The 14,879-nt window shown below is 45.2% G+C and overlaps 1 protein-coding gene across 2 annotated transcripts; it reads right to left on the bottom strand.

Moving 5' to 3' along the window:
• Positions 1 to 933: 933 nt before the first annotated feature.
• On the bottom strand, positions 934 to 14,855 carry LOC118090182 (MLX-interacting protein). Of its 2 annotated transcripts, XM_035125585.2 has the most exons (17): positions 13,172 to 14,855; positions 8,957 to 9,063; positions 8,476 to 8,558; positions 8,286 to 8,375; positions 7,658 to 7,699; positions 7,321 to 7,474; positions 7,001 to 7,093; positions 5,737 to 5,774; positions 5,067 to 5,511; positions 3,331 to 3,374; positions 3,078 to 3,180; positions 2,843 to 2,919; positions 2,587 to 2,703; positions 2,301 to 2,428; positions 2,065 to 2,188; positions 1,767 to 1,896; positions 934 to 1,263 (listed from the first exon to the last, which is right to left on the bottom strand). In XM_035125585.2, exons 1-17 carry the CDS (start codon positions 13,732 to 13,734, stop codon positions 1,142 to 1,144), a joined length of 2,460 nt encoding a protein of 819 aa, XP_034981476.2. In that variant the 5' UTR covers positions 13,735 to 14,855; the 3' UTR covers positions 934 to 1,141. The 2 variants fall into 2 exon arrangements, with proteins under 2 accessions (XP_034981476.2, XP_034981461.2); XM_035125570.2 differs by having other exon boundaries at positions 3,078 to 3,374.
• Between the last annotated feature and the right edge of the window lie 24 nt (positions 14,856 to 14,879).

Below are 14,879 nucleotides of genomic sequence, written 5' to 3'. Positions count from 1 at the left end.
ACTGAGCTGAAGTCAGATTCCACCCCCTGTAAAAATTCAGCAGATCTACAGAAAATACACAGTCCTACAAAGGGTCTCTGAACTAAAAGGAAAGATGGGAGAAATTGATACTCTGCACCCGAGAGAGGGTTCATGGGTATGGTTGCATAGGTAAGATCTGCCATCAACATATACTGCACTTGGGGGGGGGGGTGTCAAAACCACGATCGGATTATTGTAAAGCAATAACACTCATCAGGAGGACACTTACCATAAACACTCAAATTTAGTGAGGAACAAAGCCATGAATCATTTAGAGGAAGTATCTCTCTACTAAGGGCCTGTAAGAATCCCTTTCACTGCCCTCTGGTGGGAAAATACAGGAAATTGAGCCCACACTAATTCTTGTGTAGCTATAATCTTTCACCCCAATTCTGAAGGGGTCAGCAACCTTTTTCAGCCGTGGGCCGGTCCGCTGTCCCTCAGACCATGTGATGGGCCGTACTATATTTTGGGGGGGGAAATGAACGAATTCCTATGCCCCACAAATAACCCAGGGATGCATTTTAAATAAAAGGACACATTCTACTCATGTAAGAACACGCTGATTCCCGGACCTTCCGTGGGCCGGATTGAGCCGCATCCAGCCCATGGGCGTTAGGTTGCCTGCCCTTGGCGCTAAAACCATGGCTAACATCCTACATCTGGCAATTAAATCTGCATTCTGGCTCTGTGTCTTGCCTTATGCCCCCACATCCCCCACTCTACTACCTGAAGTTCTGCAAAGAGAGAGAGAGAGTATTAAGAGGTGTCCAGCACCAAAATGAATACAGTCAAACCTTGGTTTGCGACCACTTCGGTTTCTGACCACCGCAGACCCGGAAGTGTTTACATCCGGGTTCCGCGTGCGCAGAAGTGCTCTATCAGCGCCACGCACAGAAGCGTGCCTTCGGGGGGCGACCGGCTCCGCGGAACAGATTGCAGTCGCAAACCGAGGTACCACTGTACTGAGATTCTCTGCTCTGGCAATCTAAACCCCAATACTGTCAAACATAAGCTTCTTGATTGCATGGCAAATGATTTCCTGAGATAGAGGTCCCTGCTGCTGGCTTTCCTGGTAGTGTGTGAGGATGTCCATATAGCCCTGGACCTGGTCTTCATCCTAACTGTTGCTCTTGCAATGTGGAGGGCCAGCTACCGCTTGCAGGGCTTGTTCACGCAATTGGCTTGGCCGAGTCAATATGGATGTGATCTTGCTTAGCTGCAGGAGGGAGCCAGAGATAGCTGTGGGACAAAAAACCAAAACAGTTACAATGAACTCAATGCAGACACTTTCTCCTAATTCCTAGAAAGAGAATCCTTTCAAGTCTTCAGGAAGTAACAGGAATAGAAGACTTGTGAGAACAGCTGGCATCTCCAGCTAGATTTTTTCCTAAACACCACAATGCCATGTAACTCCAAGGTCACATCTGGGCCTTGCTTTAAGGCAGTGCCCAATAATCTTGCTTCAGGGCAAGGAAAGGATCATAGTGATGGGCAATTGTGTCTAGTAACTTAGCAAGGCAGGAAAAGTGGAGTATAATTGGTAAGCCATGGTTTTGCTCCACTCTCTTAGTTATGTGTGAACATAAGAGTACTTCAAGCAGGAATAGGATGGGTGAATGATGCACAAGCATGTGCTAGATTTCAGAGCAGAAGGCAGGCAAGGATCATTGAAAGCCATGGGGGGGCAAAGAGATGGGTCACAGAAGGGAAAGACATTTCTAGATTTCCCTGTTGATCCATACCAGGGCGCAAGATGGGCAGGGTGCAGTGCTGCTCCAACCAGCTCAGCACTGAGTCGCAGAATTCCTTGACGTTGCCTGTGCTCACTGTCCTGGTGTAGCTCTCAAAGAGTGGCTTAATCACCATGCTGAACTGCAGGTTGGAAGAGGTTAAGGAGCCTATGCAGCCAAGTCTCCCTGCTCCGCTTAAGGACCCAGCAGGCCACTGATGCCATGCTAAACACCTCCCCTTGCTTGCTTTCTTGCACCCTAACCTGTCCTGTCCCATCCCATCCCATCCCATCCGCTCACTGGTGGATACAAGCCAGAAGCGCCAGTCCTGCAAGGTGCGCTTGCGCACATACTCTTCATAAAGTTGAGAAGCCTGATCCGACTGTGGTGGCAGCACAGGAGCTCCCGTAGGTGGAAGCTGACGCTGAAAGTCACTGCAGGGAAGAGAAAAGACACAACTTGTTGACAGGAGTTCCCCTCTCACCTTTTAACTTGTATCCCTGATCCAATGAAAATTCAACCCCTTAAGCCAACCCCCCAACTCACTCAATGGCAGTGCTCAGCTCTTCGATTTCCCCACGTAGTCTTTCAACTGTCTCCTGAGCTTGTCGGCGCTCTTGCTGCAGTCTTTCCACATGTGCCGCACTTTTCTGCAGGAGCATCGCTTTGCTGAACTGGGGAGGTGAGGGGGTGGAGTAAAGGCGTAAGATGGATTGGCAGGGCAAAGACCACAAGAATAGCTCCAGCAGGTTCACAAAGCAAATTGGGAGGACTGGACAAACAGCAGAGAATATGTGCCCTTCCACCTTCTGGTACAATGGGGGATGCATACCTTAGTGCTGCTTTGATCAGGTCCTGTCAACACCAGAGTGGCAAGAGTGTTGAAGCCGGAGCTGATGACCCTACGGCGGGCATAGTCAGCCGAGGCAAGTGTTGATCTGCGCCTTCCCTGCAAGAGCCAATCAAGCCATGATTTGAGACATTGCCAGGCTACTACCCCTTTGGCTATCGTCTTTGAGACAAGATGTCTTCTCCCACAATGCTCAAGCCAACAAGATGGGGTACAGCGGTGTGGGTATCCTTATTACCTTGGCAGTACAGCATTTGTCCACTTCCTGGGGTTTGCAGAGAGTGTTGTCCTCAGCTCTCTCCTTGGTTTTGGCACCTGAAATAATCCCAAAAATACTGGGGTAGGTGAGTTCCCCTTAAGGTGTGTATTCAATTTCTACTTCGGCACGGCATGTAGACCAATCCATTGAAAGCGGATGAGATATTGCTAAGAAGAGAGGCCGAGTGACTTCACACCCTCCTGAGCCAGCTTACCAGTGTCAGGGGAAGCAGCAGCAGCAGAGGCAAGACGAGGAGACTTCACTGTTGCCGAGAACGAGTTCAGCATATTTGCAGGGGGCTTTGGGACGCCACACACCTGTGGGAGAGGAAAAGCAGGGTTGAGAGAAAGAGAGAGCAGCCAAATAGAAAGAGAGAAAAATACCACGCCTGTCAACTCCAGAGGGAAAAAGCAGAATAGAGATAGGAGGCCTCGCAGAAGGAAGGTGGCAGAGGAGAGCATCCTTACCTGCACAGAATTCATGACTGGAGTGAGGGGCAGTGGGGCAGGACCTAGAGATGAAAGAGATGTTCTTATTTTCCCAGCCTATATGTATTAACCCCCAATGCGTGTACAAAACTTGGCTGGCTGAAGCAACATCACATACTCCCTGTAACTGCACAGCTTCATTTTAGCGGATTCACCAGTAGACCAAGTTTTTGAATGTGGCAGAATTTATTTAATGAAAAGGAGTCTGCTGCTTTATGAAATCTCACCCACCACAACTGAAAATACAATTCGGGCCAACGGTCTCTACTTAAATGCATGGCATCCTTGCCTCAGGGATCCCTTCCAAATCATACCTAGGCCTGGTTTCCCCATAACCATTAGCATCTCATAAAATTCCTGCGTGTACCAGCCAATCTGACAGCAACTGTTTGGTACCCACTTTGCCATCAGACACAAAGGATAGGACTTCTTGACCTTTATGTGTGAGTTTTAAATGGAGTAGAGAGGAAAGTTTCATAGTTACAGATTCTCTCTTCATAATGCGTGCACATTAGAAGACTCTACAGTTCTTGACAACTTTCCCCATTCAAAAATGCTACAAGGCACAAGAGCCTTGTTCTGCATTGGGTCAAGAAAATCTGTGCTCACTTGTAGATTTAGGAGAAATTAAAATACAATTTTAAAAAGCTAGTAAATATGTATAGTTATATTAATGAGCTGTCATTTCACTTCTACTAATGAGTTGAAGGTTTTTTTGTTTAACTATGAAGCATTTGGATGAATGTTAACATTTGTAGTTTTGCTTGATTTAGCTGGTTCAATCTGCTGGCTGCATCAAAACAAAAAGCTTAACTACACTCCAGAGAAGCAAGAAGGGGATCAAAGCAGGAATCTGGGCATAGAGGACGTTTTCTTTCCCTTTCCAAACAGCAGCTCCCAGACATCTTTACACATATGTATAGTTGCAAGCAAGATTGCCACCTTAAATCTGTCTCCAATACCTGTGACTAACTGAACCATTTTTCTATTCTACGGACTAGTCAGTACATAGTTTTGACACACAATTTCTGCTAAACCCTAAATCCACTGAAGGAGATGCAGGCCCTGTTACTTAATGCCTATCAGCTCAGGTCAGATACAGTGGTACCTCAGTTTTTGAATCCTTCATTGACGAACATTTCATTTTTGAATGCCGGAAACCCGAAAATAAATGCGTTGGTTTTCAAACACGCCTCAGAAGTCGAACATGCCACGCGGCTTCCGTATTGAGTTTTCCATACTCAGTTCCATTCTGAGTTTTCGGTTTTTGAATGTTCCAGAACTCGAACGGTCTTCTGGAACGGATTACATTCGAAAACAGAGGTACCGCTGTATATAATTTTAAAATCCTGCAGTAACACAAATACTATCTCCCCTGCAGTAACACAAAAAACTATCTCTCTGGATCACCTATTTTATTTTTTCCAGTACATAAAAATGCTTTTGCTTCCAGTGATTCACAAGTATGAAGCTAAACTCCAGCTTCAGATAATTACTGGTATATCAAAATAAACACTAATAATGTATGCAGTTGTTTAAATTAGAGATTCCAAAAGTTGATCCTGGTGAGATTTGCTTGAGAAAACAACAACCAAAAAGAAAGGAGAATTCTGCAGTATGACTTAAAAGTCCAAATGGCTCTAGAGAAGCATTGTAGTCTAGCTCAGCAATGCCTCAATTTCCCCTACAGAGAGCCTGTCCTTGCAGGCACATACCAGTTGCAAGCAGGCAGGGGAGCGGAGCACTGGGAAGGGCTGGCTGCTGGCTAGAGAAGGGTGCTGGAGCAATCCGTTGCAGGTGTCTGCATTTCCCATCTTTAGGTGGAGGAGCAGAGACTGGCACAGCAAAAGTGTCCCGAAATATAGACGGGGAGTTTGTTTCTGATCCTGTGTGCGTGATGACAGAGAAGACCAAAGTGGTTTGAGGCTGCATGCGCAAGATGGGAGAGACAGGCGGCGGGCTGGTCCTCAGTGGGGAGGTGGGGAAGAATGGCAGGAAGGTCTGCTGTCCATTCAAAGGTATAGGCGGCTCCACATCCAGTGAGATGGGAATGGGGTTGAGAGAGTCTCCAGGCGGTGGGAGATCCTTGGTCCCAGGGGCAATGAGAGGCGTATCTGGGTTGCACTGGTTCAAGGCACTAGCATCCGTTACTGCAGGAGCCTAAGAGGGGGGAGAAGAGAGTGCGAATCAAACACAACTCCTGAGTCCAGGCTGGAGATGGCTGCATTGAAAATCATACCACTGCTCAGTTTTTTTGCAATGCTGAGAAAAGGCTATTGCCTTTCCAAAATCAAAATCAAACACAGACCTGTATCTGCAATAACCATCAGCGGTTGCAGAAGCCCAAGGAGTTTGCAAGCTATCAGATAAATTTATTCTCCTTACCTGGATCATGGGCTGAGAACGACAGGAAGTGATGAATTCTGTGAAAAGAAAGCAAAGATTTAAAGGGTACATGGCTGGGAGGAGATGAAGAGCAACTGGTAGAAGATAACTGGCTGGTGTGTCTGAATCAATTAAGCAAGGAATCATCAGGATTTCACCATACAGGTAGTATGCTGGTTGTTTAGCCGTAATAATGAACATTCATTCATTCATATTCACCATACAAGCAGCAGACATCAATTGGTGGTATCGAATAAAGATGAGACCTAAATTCCAGGATATGTCAACTGAACCATTTGGTAGAGAAACTCAAGTCAAGAACAGGAGCAATCTGCAGGTGGGGACTGCCGATTTCAGAGTTATGTGACGGAGTGGCAGGAATGAGACTGAAATAGGCTCAATATATAGATGCTATACTTGCAAGTAGAAATTTTGAGATAACAAACTTGTAAGTTTAAGATTTTTCAAATTAAGAATTCATACAAGATTAATTTGCCTACTTTATTCTTCCTGTGAAAGGGGGATATACAATGGCTCTGAAGAATTTGTCCTGGCTGAATCAGAAAATGGGATAGTGGACAAACAATATATAAAGCACAGTATGCCTGTGATTATATGGAGAATGAGTCTTCTATTAGAGCATTGGACGCCCCAAAGAGGATTTTTATGTGCATGCTGACTGACTTAAAGAATGTCTAGTCTTACCAGGACATATCATGTTTGCTCAGCAGCATTCTGCTCCGGCCTTGGGTGAACTAGAATTTTGTCAATGTCAGGTTGGAAATAGTCTCCTCTCATCAGTGATAACTTTCAGCCCACTTTGGTGACCCAGACTCAGATTATTTACTCTTGAGGTCACAAGTTAATCTTTCAAAACTGGTGATTAACTTGTGGATTTAAAAAACAAATACATGTTTTTATTTGATTTTTGGGCCTTGGTGACATACTTTTTTATATTTTGTTCAGTTTTCTCCCAAACAGTGAGTTTAGTAAATATGCAAGCTGCAATTCTGAGGAATCTTAGGGTTCTTATACAGATAAGCACTGCAGGGAATTGCAGCTGATCAGGAGATCCTAGCAGCATGTACCCAGTAGCATTTATAAACAAACACAATTCTTTTAAGTGCATACAGTATGGATACATAATTTAAACACAGTCTAAAGTGGTCTTAAGAAGCCATACAAAGTGCTTCAGAGGATGTCTTTCAGCTTTGAGATGCGCCACCTTACCACTAAGTACAGCCATATAAATCTCAGCTGTTACCTTGAATGGGGTCCAAGTCCATAAACTCCTCCCCAAAGATGGGGTGCAGTTGGGTCAGGGTGGGCTGGATCATATCCGCATTTCCCTGGTGAGCTGAAGACACAAAATGAGAAATAATATCACACGCTCACTATTTTGTTCCATAGCAAAAAATTGTTCTCGGACTGGCTCTCACATGGAGATACTTCAAAAGCTCTCTCCACCCTTTAGAGGCATCTGTACTAGCCTCTGGGGACAGTGGAGAAAACGTAAAGGGTTTATTGGTAGAAAGGGACAGATCCCAGGGATAGATGGAATGAGCACAAAGCAAGGCCTCTCACCAAGGCCACGGAGGTTGGGGCCACCATAAGGGTTGCGGCTAGAAATGAAGGTGTCCAGAAGTGCATCCAGATCATGCAAGGGGTCAAGGTCCATGGGGCTTCCATCTGTTCCCTCCGTTTTCAGCTCTGCCCTTGGAACATCATCAGCTACTTCCTGTCCAGAATGGGAGAGAAAGAGCTGTGAACTCCAACTTTAGGCAAAGTCAAACGAGGGGCTGGAATACTGAAAGGCTGCGGACAACCCCCAAGCTTTTTAATTCCACCCTGTGCCATGGGGAAAGGGGAATCTGGAGGGTGCAGTATAGGAACAAGGCTAAGCAAATCATTAAAATAGCACCTGAGCAGAACCATAGACGGGTTTATCCATCTTCTTTGAAGCCTAAAACAAAATGCACAGAATGTTTAGGATTAGGCCACTGAAAGTACTACAATTACATTACTTAGCTAGAGGAAAACCATAGGTGGCTAAATAAAATCATATCTGGCTCATTGCTGCCCTGGACACAATTGGGAGGAAGGGCTAGGTATAATGTACCATTATTATTACTACTGCTACAACAATGAACACCTGAGGCCTCAGCAAGCCATTGCAGACCACACAGGCATAGCTGGGTGACCAGTGTGTGTCTTTGTGGAAGTGAGAGGGCAAGAGAATGAGCGCTTTTGACAGCTACGGAAATGAGTCTATAGGTCAAGACACCCATCAGTGTAAGATAGAAGGGTAGCCTTGCCAGTCTAGTACCAGATCACCTCATAACCACCAACTCCAGTCTATGATAGCCTGGCAAGAAGCATCTAGAAAAGCCACCTTCTTATAATGGAGTTCCAAGGTGCTTCTGGATGGGGCTACCTGATTTCCTTGGCTGACACTAAAAAGGACTGTATGAGCTTGGGTGGAACATGTCATCTAGGGGTGAAGGGGAACTATATGAAGTACAACACATCTTGCTGGAGAAGACACTTACCTGGGTATAGGAAAACAACCTCCATTTGTGATATTCCCTGATGACAACCCCAATTTGGCGTTTCCAGTACTTTCCTTCCATGATGACAGCCTGCCAAATAAAGGTGCAGCCAGGGGTCACTTACAGAAACGCATAATCTGTCTTCTTTGTATGTTCTTAAGTAAGAAAGGCCCAAGTAACCTTTGCTCACCTCAGGTTTGCGGTGCACATCTACATCACTGCACTCTAGTGGGGTCACAAAACTGCACACTGGGTTCTGCCGCTTCTCCACATCTGCATCCAGAATGAAATTGCAGAAAAGGGGCTGTAATCTGCAGTACAGCTTCAAGCAGGACCAAACAGAGAAAATACTTGCTGGCTGGCAGTCGCTCCCATTTCAGCATCCACTAAATAGGGCAGAAGAGCTGAAGAGCTTTAAATCCACAAGCAATATGTGACTTTTGCTAGCATAAAGCTTTGCAAACTTGCAAAACATAATTCTGTACAAAATAGTCTCCTTGGTTGAGGAAGTCATGGAAAACACTTGTAGGGATGGAGGAAGAACCCACTTTTTGTGGATTTATACACAGAATTTGGTGGTTCCCACCTAATCTGCCCATATCGGATCACCTTTTACATGGTTGGGGGTTTTTGTGTTGTTTTTTAAAAATACCTTCTTCCAGGCTACTTACACTGCAGATACCAGGCCCTCCAGATGGCATTATTGAGCCGAATCTTGTCCCGCTGTAGCAGTTTCAGCCCTTTGAAGGTTTTCCATTTGGGAGAGACAAGTTTCTCACTACAGATGAGAAAGCCAAAAAAAACCACCTCTTGTAATACCAAGTATATCCGCCTTTCAAGGGGAAACAGGGCCAGGCAACAACCGAAAGAAGAAAAAGGCAGCTCAAAACACAGCGGACAGGAGCATCTCTTCAATAAGCTTGACTATTCTATAGCCACAGTTTATTACTAATCTGTGCCAACAAAGCTAAATTCTGCACTCAAAACTATAAACTGTAAACTACTCAGATGTATACAAATGTTCACCTTTTGCACAGATTGACCCAATATGCCTGCTTTATTCTAAACCTCTCACTGGATGTTGATTCCTCAACTATGGATTTTAGAGCAAACTGTGGGAGAAGGAGAAAAATGAACAGGTGAGAAGTAACACATGCTTATACGTGTAGAACATAATTATAGACCATATATAGGGATAAAAAGCTGTGTCGATTACAGAAGCTCTGCCCACAGAACTACATGGCTCTCTATGTATACTGCCTTCCTGTTTTTCTGATGAATCTCCTCAACAAAGGACAAAATCTTGCTTTTAAAAAGTATGCTATAGATACCAGCTTTGGGGTGGAATTCCATGTGGCAATTATGACAGAAGGAAAAATAACCCTGGCTTTAGGTGGCAGATCTGGAAATACCCCCCCCCCCACTCCCAGACTTACTATAAGGGGTCTTTCCCATTCATTATTGTTGCAGAACCCCATCTACGAAGAGCCAGTGATTGCTGGACAACTATTTCCTGGGCAGAACCTAATTCAATTATTCTGAAGAAATGCAGCATAATTTAAAACACATCCAGTTAAATGATTTGAGTTTTGCTATTAATAACCAATTTGTTGGTGAGTGTATCTCTCTACAACAGAGAAATATAGTATTTACTTCAGTAATCCAAACTATTAAAAACATATTGGAAGGTTAATTCAGTGGTTTATTTCTTCCACTGTTAAGGTAAAACTGTGCCTCAACTGTATGTTCTCACGAAGGAGAAGACATTATAATGAGCCAGCATCTCCTTAGGAATATAGGCAGACACTGGCAGCTTGCATACCACTCATGCTCCCTGTTTAATCAGTAGCAACACACACTCATATTCTGCCCTTCAGAAGTTCACGTGAAGGTGCACAAACACCCCACATGAAAATCCGCACACTAAGCGTATTGGACTACATTCTCAGGCCACCTATTGCACTCTGCCCTATTACACTTCAAACGTGGCAGCTGTTTCACTGAACAGTTGTGTAAAAGAACAAAGGTACTGTTCAGAACCCATGCCCCTTCTTTGCTTTTCCGCCACAACAGCTTCTTATTCAAAATTGCACCTGCTTGAGACAGAATGAATATTGAATAATCCCAGGCAGATAGATCAGCCACAGTTCTAATGCATAGCTGTGCAAAGATGCAATATATGATTCTCTGTTACTATGAGCAAAATATAATGTCTATTTCACTGGCTGGGGCAGAGGCTTGCACTGCCAGCTGAAACCAGTGGGCTCAGGTGTATGGTAAACTGAGCTTTTGACAAAGCTAATGCCAAAAAGGACTCTGTTGAGCGGATTTCTTGTTTCAGGCATTCAAACCCCTCATACTACTTTTGTCCTTTTGCTTAGTCCATGATGACATCTCATAATGCATTATGTTGTGGGGGATTAACTAGAAAATACCTAAAGGAGTCAACGTCTGAAATGTCATAATGCTGAAAGTCAAAGAACAGACCCAAAAATCCCAGTTCTGAGGATCTATTCCAGTTCACTAGGTTGCTGAAAATGCCAGAACAGGTTTTTTTCTTGATTTAAAGCAGCTTCATAGATTTTCTTTTTACAAGGAGATAAATGTAGGAAAAATGCACACAGTGTTACATTAAAAAAATGGCAGAAGCAGTAATTTTGCAGCAAATATATTGCTTGGGAAGCTAGTCTGCAACATACTGCTGTAGCATCCGCTGAATGTGCAACTCAGGTAAGAATACTGTACAACTTTTATATGAAAGGACTATAGTTATTTAATTCAAAACTCTATAGGCTAACATCAAGGCCAGACATTCCTGGGAACAGGATACTGGTTAAAACAAATGCTATCTGTTCCAGTGTGGTGCTTCTTGTTTTAATCATTTTTAGAACTAGGAGAAACCCCAAAGGTCAAGACCAGTTGAAGACAGGCTGTTTGGCCGCAAGAACCAGAAAAGAGAGTTGTTGTTTTACCATCACATGTCCAAAATGGTCTATGCAATCATGCCAAATGTTACTTAAAAAAAGAAACACTAGGATTTCTAAACTTTTAAGAGGCACACAGCCAGCAATCAAGTGTTCTGGGTGCCATATGCAGCGAGCAGACTGCAAGTTTTTGATCCCTAATCTAATCCAAGTTATGCCCTGAAGCACAGTAATGTAAAACATTCCAGAGAGTTGCCCACCCAGCCTTTCTTTCAAAGTTTCCAAGGAAGCAAATTTCATTACCTCCCTAAGCAGCTTGTTTCATTGCTCAAGTTTCTCTCCTACTTCTCAGAAATGTTGGGGGTGGGGTGGGGTGGGGTGGAACAGTCAACCAATTCAAAAAATTCAGGGCATGTATTAATTTTCAACATAGTACAGCATAGGTAACAATAATTAAAACTAGACTGTGCAAAACAAGCCAATTAGTTCCTTAACATAAATCATTAAAATTGTGCACAAGAGTTCACATTAAAATTCTATTAGGAAGCTAAGGGAGCACAGGAAGAAATACATGTCCTGTGAAAATTTCCTGTTGATATAATTTGCCAAGTTGTTATGCTTTAGCAACACTACTATCAGAAAGGGGACAAAACGGATCTTTTCCAGGGTGGATATACTTTCTGATATTTAATCCCACATAACCCAGATAGCTTTTTGATATTATGTCTCTAGCATCTGACCGGGAAAACTTGGGTCATGGTCCATTTCTCACTCATGATAACTATCCACTACACTCTATCAAATAGAAATTTCTATTATTTAAGACTTCGTCTCCTTTCCACACATTAAAGGAGTCTGACCTGAGAGCTGATTAAAGATTAAAGGACTTAACTGCTTAATGAACAAGTCAACTGGGGTATGAGATACACTGAAAATGGGGTAGATAAAAACCAAAGTAATATGTATGGGTCAGAAACACTGTCTAAGCAGCAAGATGTGCTTTTCTGATGATTTTCTGGGAAGACTAAAGTTAGTGTCAATTCCCCTCCTCTATGCTGTGCTTATATGAACATATTCCCATATGCCACTAGAGACACTATTGGGCACCTTGCAAATACAGTAAAATAAGTAGCAGTGCAGTCCTCTGCACCTCTTCTCAAAAGTAACTCCTACGGAGTTCAATGAGACTTATTCATTGATGCTAATCCCTTGTATGTAGAACTGCAACCAGAGTGAGTAAATAAATAAATAATACTGTGCCAGAAAGCAAGTGGTAGTAGAATGCTGGAGAACCAGGCACAACTCTGTCGTATCTAGGCCGCCTGATTTTTTTTTAACTACAAAACTGGATTTGTTGGTTTCAAGAGATGTATGCGTTTCTGACTCTAAAATGTCAGTTTTGTTCCTTGACTACTCTGTTCTCGCAAGTGATGCCTGAGAACCTCCCTCCCATAAGTGAAAGTTCTTAAGGTGGAATGAAAGGTTGTAGGTGAGCACTTCTTAACTGCCAGCTACATATCTAGATTTATTTATACACTCATTTACATTTTAACTTGGCATGGCAGACACGACAAATGCAAACTGCGCCTTTGAAATGCCTTCTTGGGCGAAAATGCCCTTTATGTCTTTAGTTACAAGGAATCCGAGGCTTTTACTTAACGATGCCAAGTTACCTGCAGATGGATTCTCTTATTAGTATTGTTTATCTGCATGAATAGTAGTACATCTTGCGTATGAATGGCAGGCTAATTGGTTGTGCTGCAGTTCCCACAGCAGGCACTCTGTAATCCCAAGTGGGGATAGGCATAGTGTGGTTCCCTGAATGCATCCTGAGAGGCAAGGGCCGGAGACCGTTCTCTATCCCTTCCTACTGTGTCTCTCCACATTTCCCCACAAAAAACACACGGCCCGCTGTGTCCCGTTCGCTCGGGGGCTGCCCTGCCCTGCCCGCCCCGCCCTTACCTGTAGGCGAGCGTCATGCACTCGAAGAGCTTCGTGAGCGAAGGGTCGATGCTGAGTGCTCCGCTGCTTCGAGGCCCGTAGCGGTAGCACAGGCACGCGGCCTCGTTCACCGTGTCGAAGTCGTAGGCGGCGGTGGCGGCGGCCAGCTGGGCCCCGTCACCAGCCTTCCCGGCCGCGGTCTTCCGCGCGGAGCCAGCCTTTCTCACTCGCTCCGCCGCGCTCGGCGGGGCGCCTTGACCTGGCTGGCTCAGAGCCGCCTCGGGGTCCGGGTCCGGGTCGGCGTGGGGCTCCGACACCATGAAGTGGCCGCTGTGGATGATCTGCGGCCGCGACATCCTCCCAGGCGGAGGCCTCGCTGACTCCCTCGCCGTCTCCCGGGGCATCTTTAGCACGCGAGAGGCAACGCCGCCGCCAGCGCAAACCCCAGCCGGGAAAGAGTCGCGACAGGTACCAAAATGCCGCAGTCGCAGCGGAGGAACAAAAGAGAACGCGGACTCTACCTCTTCCCGGCAGCTGCAGTGCTCTGGGCTCCCATAGCAACAAGGAAAGAGCGTTCTGCGCATGTGTCCTAGTCCCCGCCCCCTTCCCGTGGCCGCAGGGCATGATGGTTATGGTAGTTTTGCTTCAACATCCACCTAGCGGCGGGAACGAGAGTGTTACTCGCTAGCTAACATAGACTTCACTGTGTAGAGTGACACACAGGGATCTACTTCCGGTATTTTAGACTTGCTTTAACATTTAACAGTGCAACTCTTCTGCATACAAGTCAGTAATTCAGGCTTTACTTCGCGTGGAATTTAAAAGAGTGCCCTGCCAATGCCAGTACAGTCCAATATTACAGAGGAGCATGGCTTTCAGCAGCCTTGCAATGTAGAGTCACTGAATGAAGGTTGGAGGCAGCGAGCCAGGGATGAGGCTGCCTTAAATTTCCAGCCCAAAGTCCACCACATAAAACGCGCCTCGGGTTTCAGTATCAGTGGCATGTTAATTGGATTGTGCCCCTATCAGCTGCACTTCAGAAAAGTTGCGCACAGAAGCCCCGTGTTTACAGCATCAGCTGCTGCCTCTCTGCATACTTTCTGGTTCTGCTTCTCAGTCAACAACTACGCTGAAATCTTGAATCTCACTGTCAATTACCAAGGGCAGCTCTCGTTTTCAGCTGGAGGAGACAAAAAATATTATACATCCACCTTCCCCTATCTGACAACGAGACAAGCTACACTATTAAGTTCCTAGCTCTCTTCTTTTTAGCAGGCATGAGATGGCGGCGACGCAAAATTACTCAACGACGCCATAGCGCAAGCAGGAAGCAGACCGAAAGGGGTGCTGGTAATTGTAGTTTCTCCCCACCCTCCGCTAGACGTTCTGATGCTTACATGTAATGAAACCAGGCTCGCCAATTCTCCCTGGGATTCGTCACCGCCCGGAGAAGTTGGGGCGAGTGTGACCATGTGCTTTGCTGTCTGCACACTCTACTGGTCACATGGTGAGCTGCGCCCTCATTCTGCATCGGTAAAACTCAGCTCATCATATGATCGAGGGGCCCACGGAAAACTGATTCTGCAAGCAGCCAGACGTTGTGGGGTGCTTTACTGACCCATTGTTCCACCTAACGCAAATGGCCAGTGGCTAAAATGACCAGCTATTACCACGCAGCCCCACTGTCTTTAACAGAGCCCCACAGCTGTGTGGATACTGAGTAGCCTAG

The sequence above is a fragment of the Zootoca vivipara genome, chromosome 1, assembly GCF_963506605.1.
Source record: "Zootoca vivipara chromosome 1, rZooViv1.1, whole genome shotgun sequence".
Taxonomy (NCBI): Eukaryota; Metazoa; Chordata; class Lepidosauria; order Squamata; family Lacertidae; genus Zootoca; species Zootoca vivipara.
The sequence above is the reverse complement of the archived record's forward strand: the minus strand, read 5'-3'. Positions and strand labels throughout refer to the sequence as shown.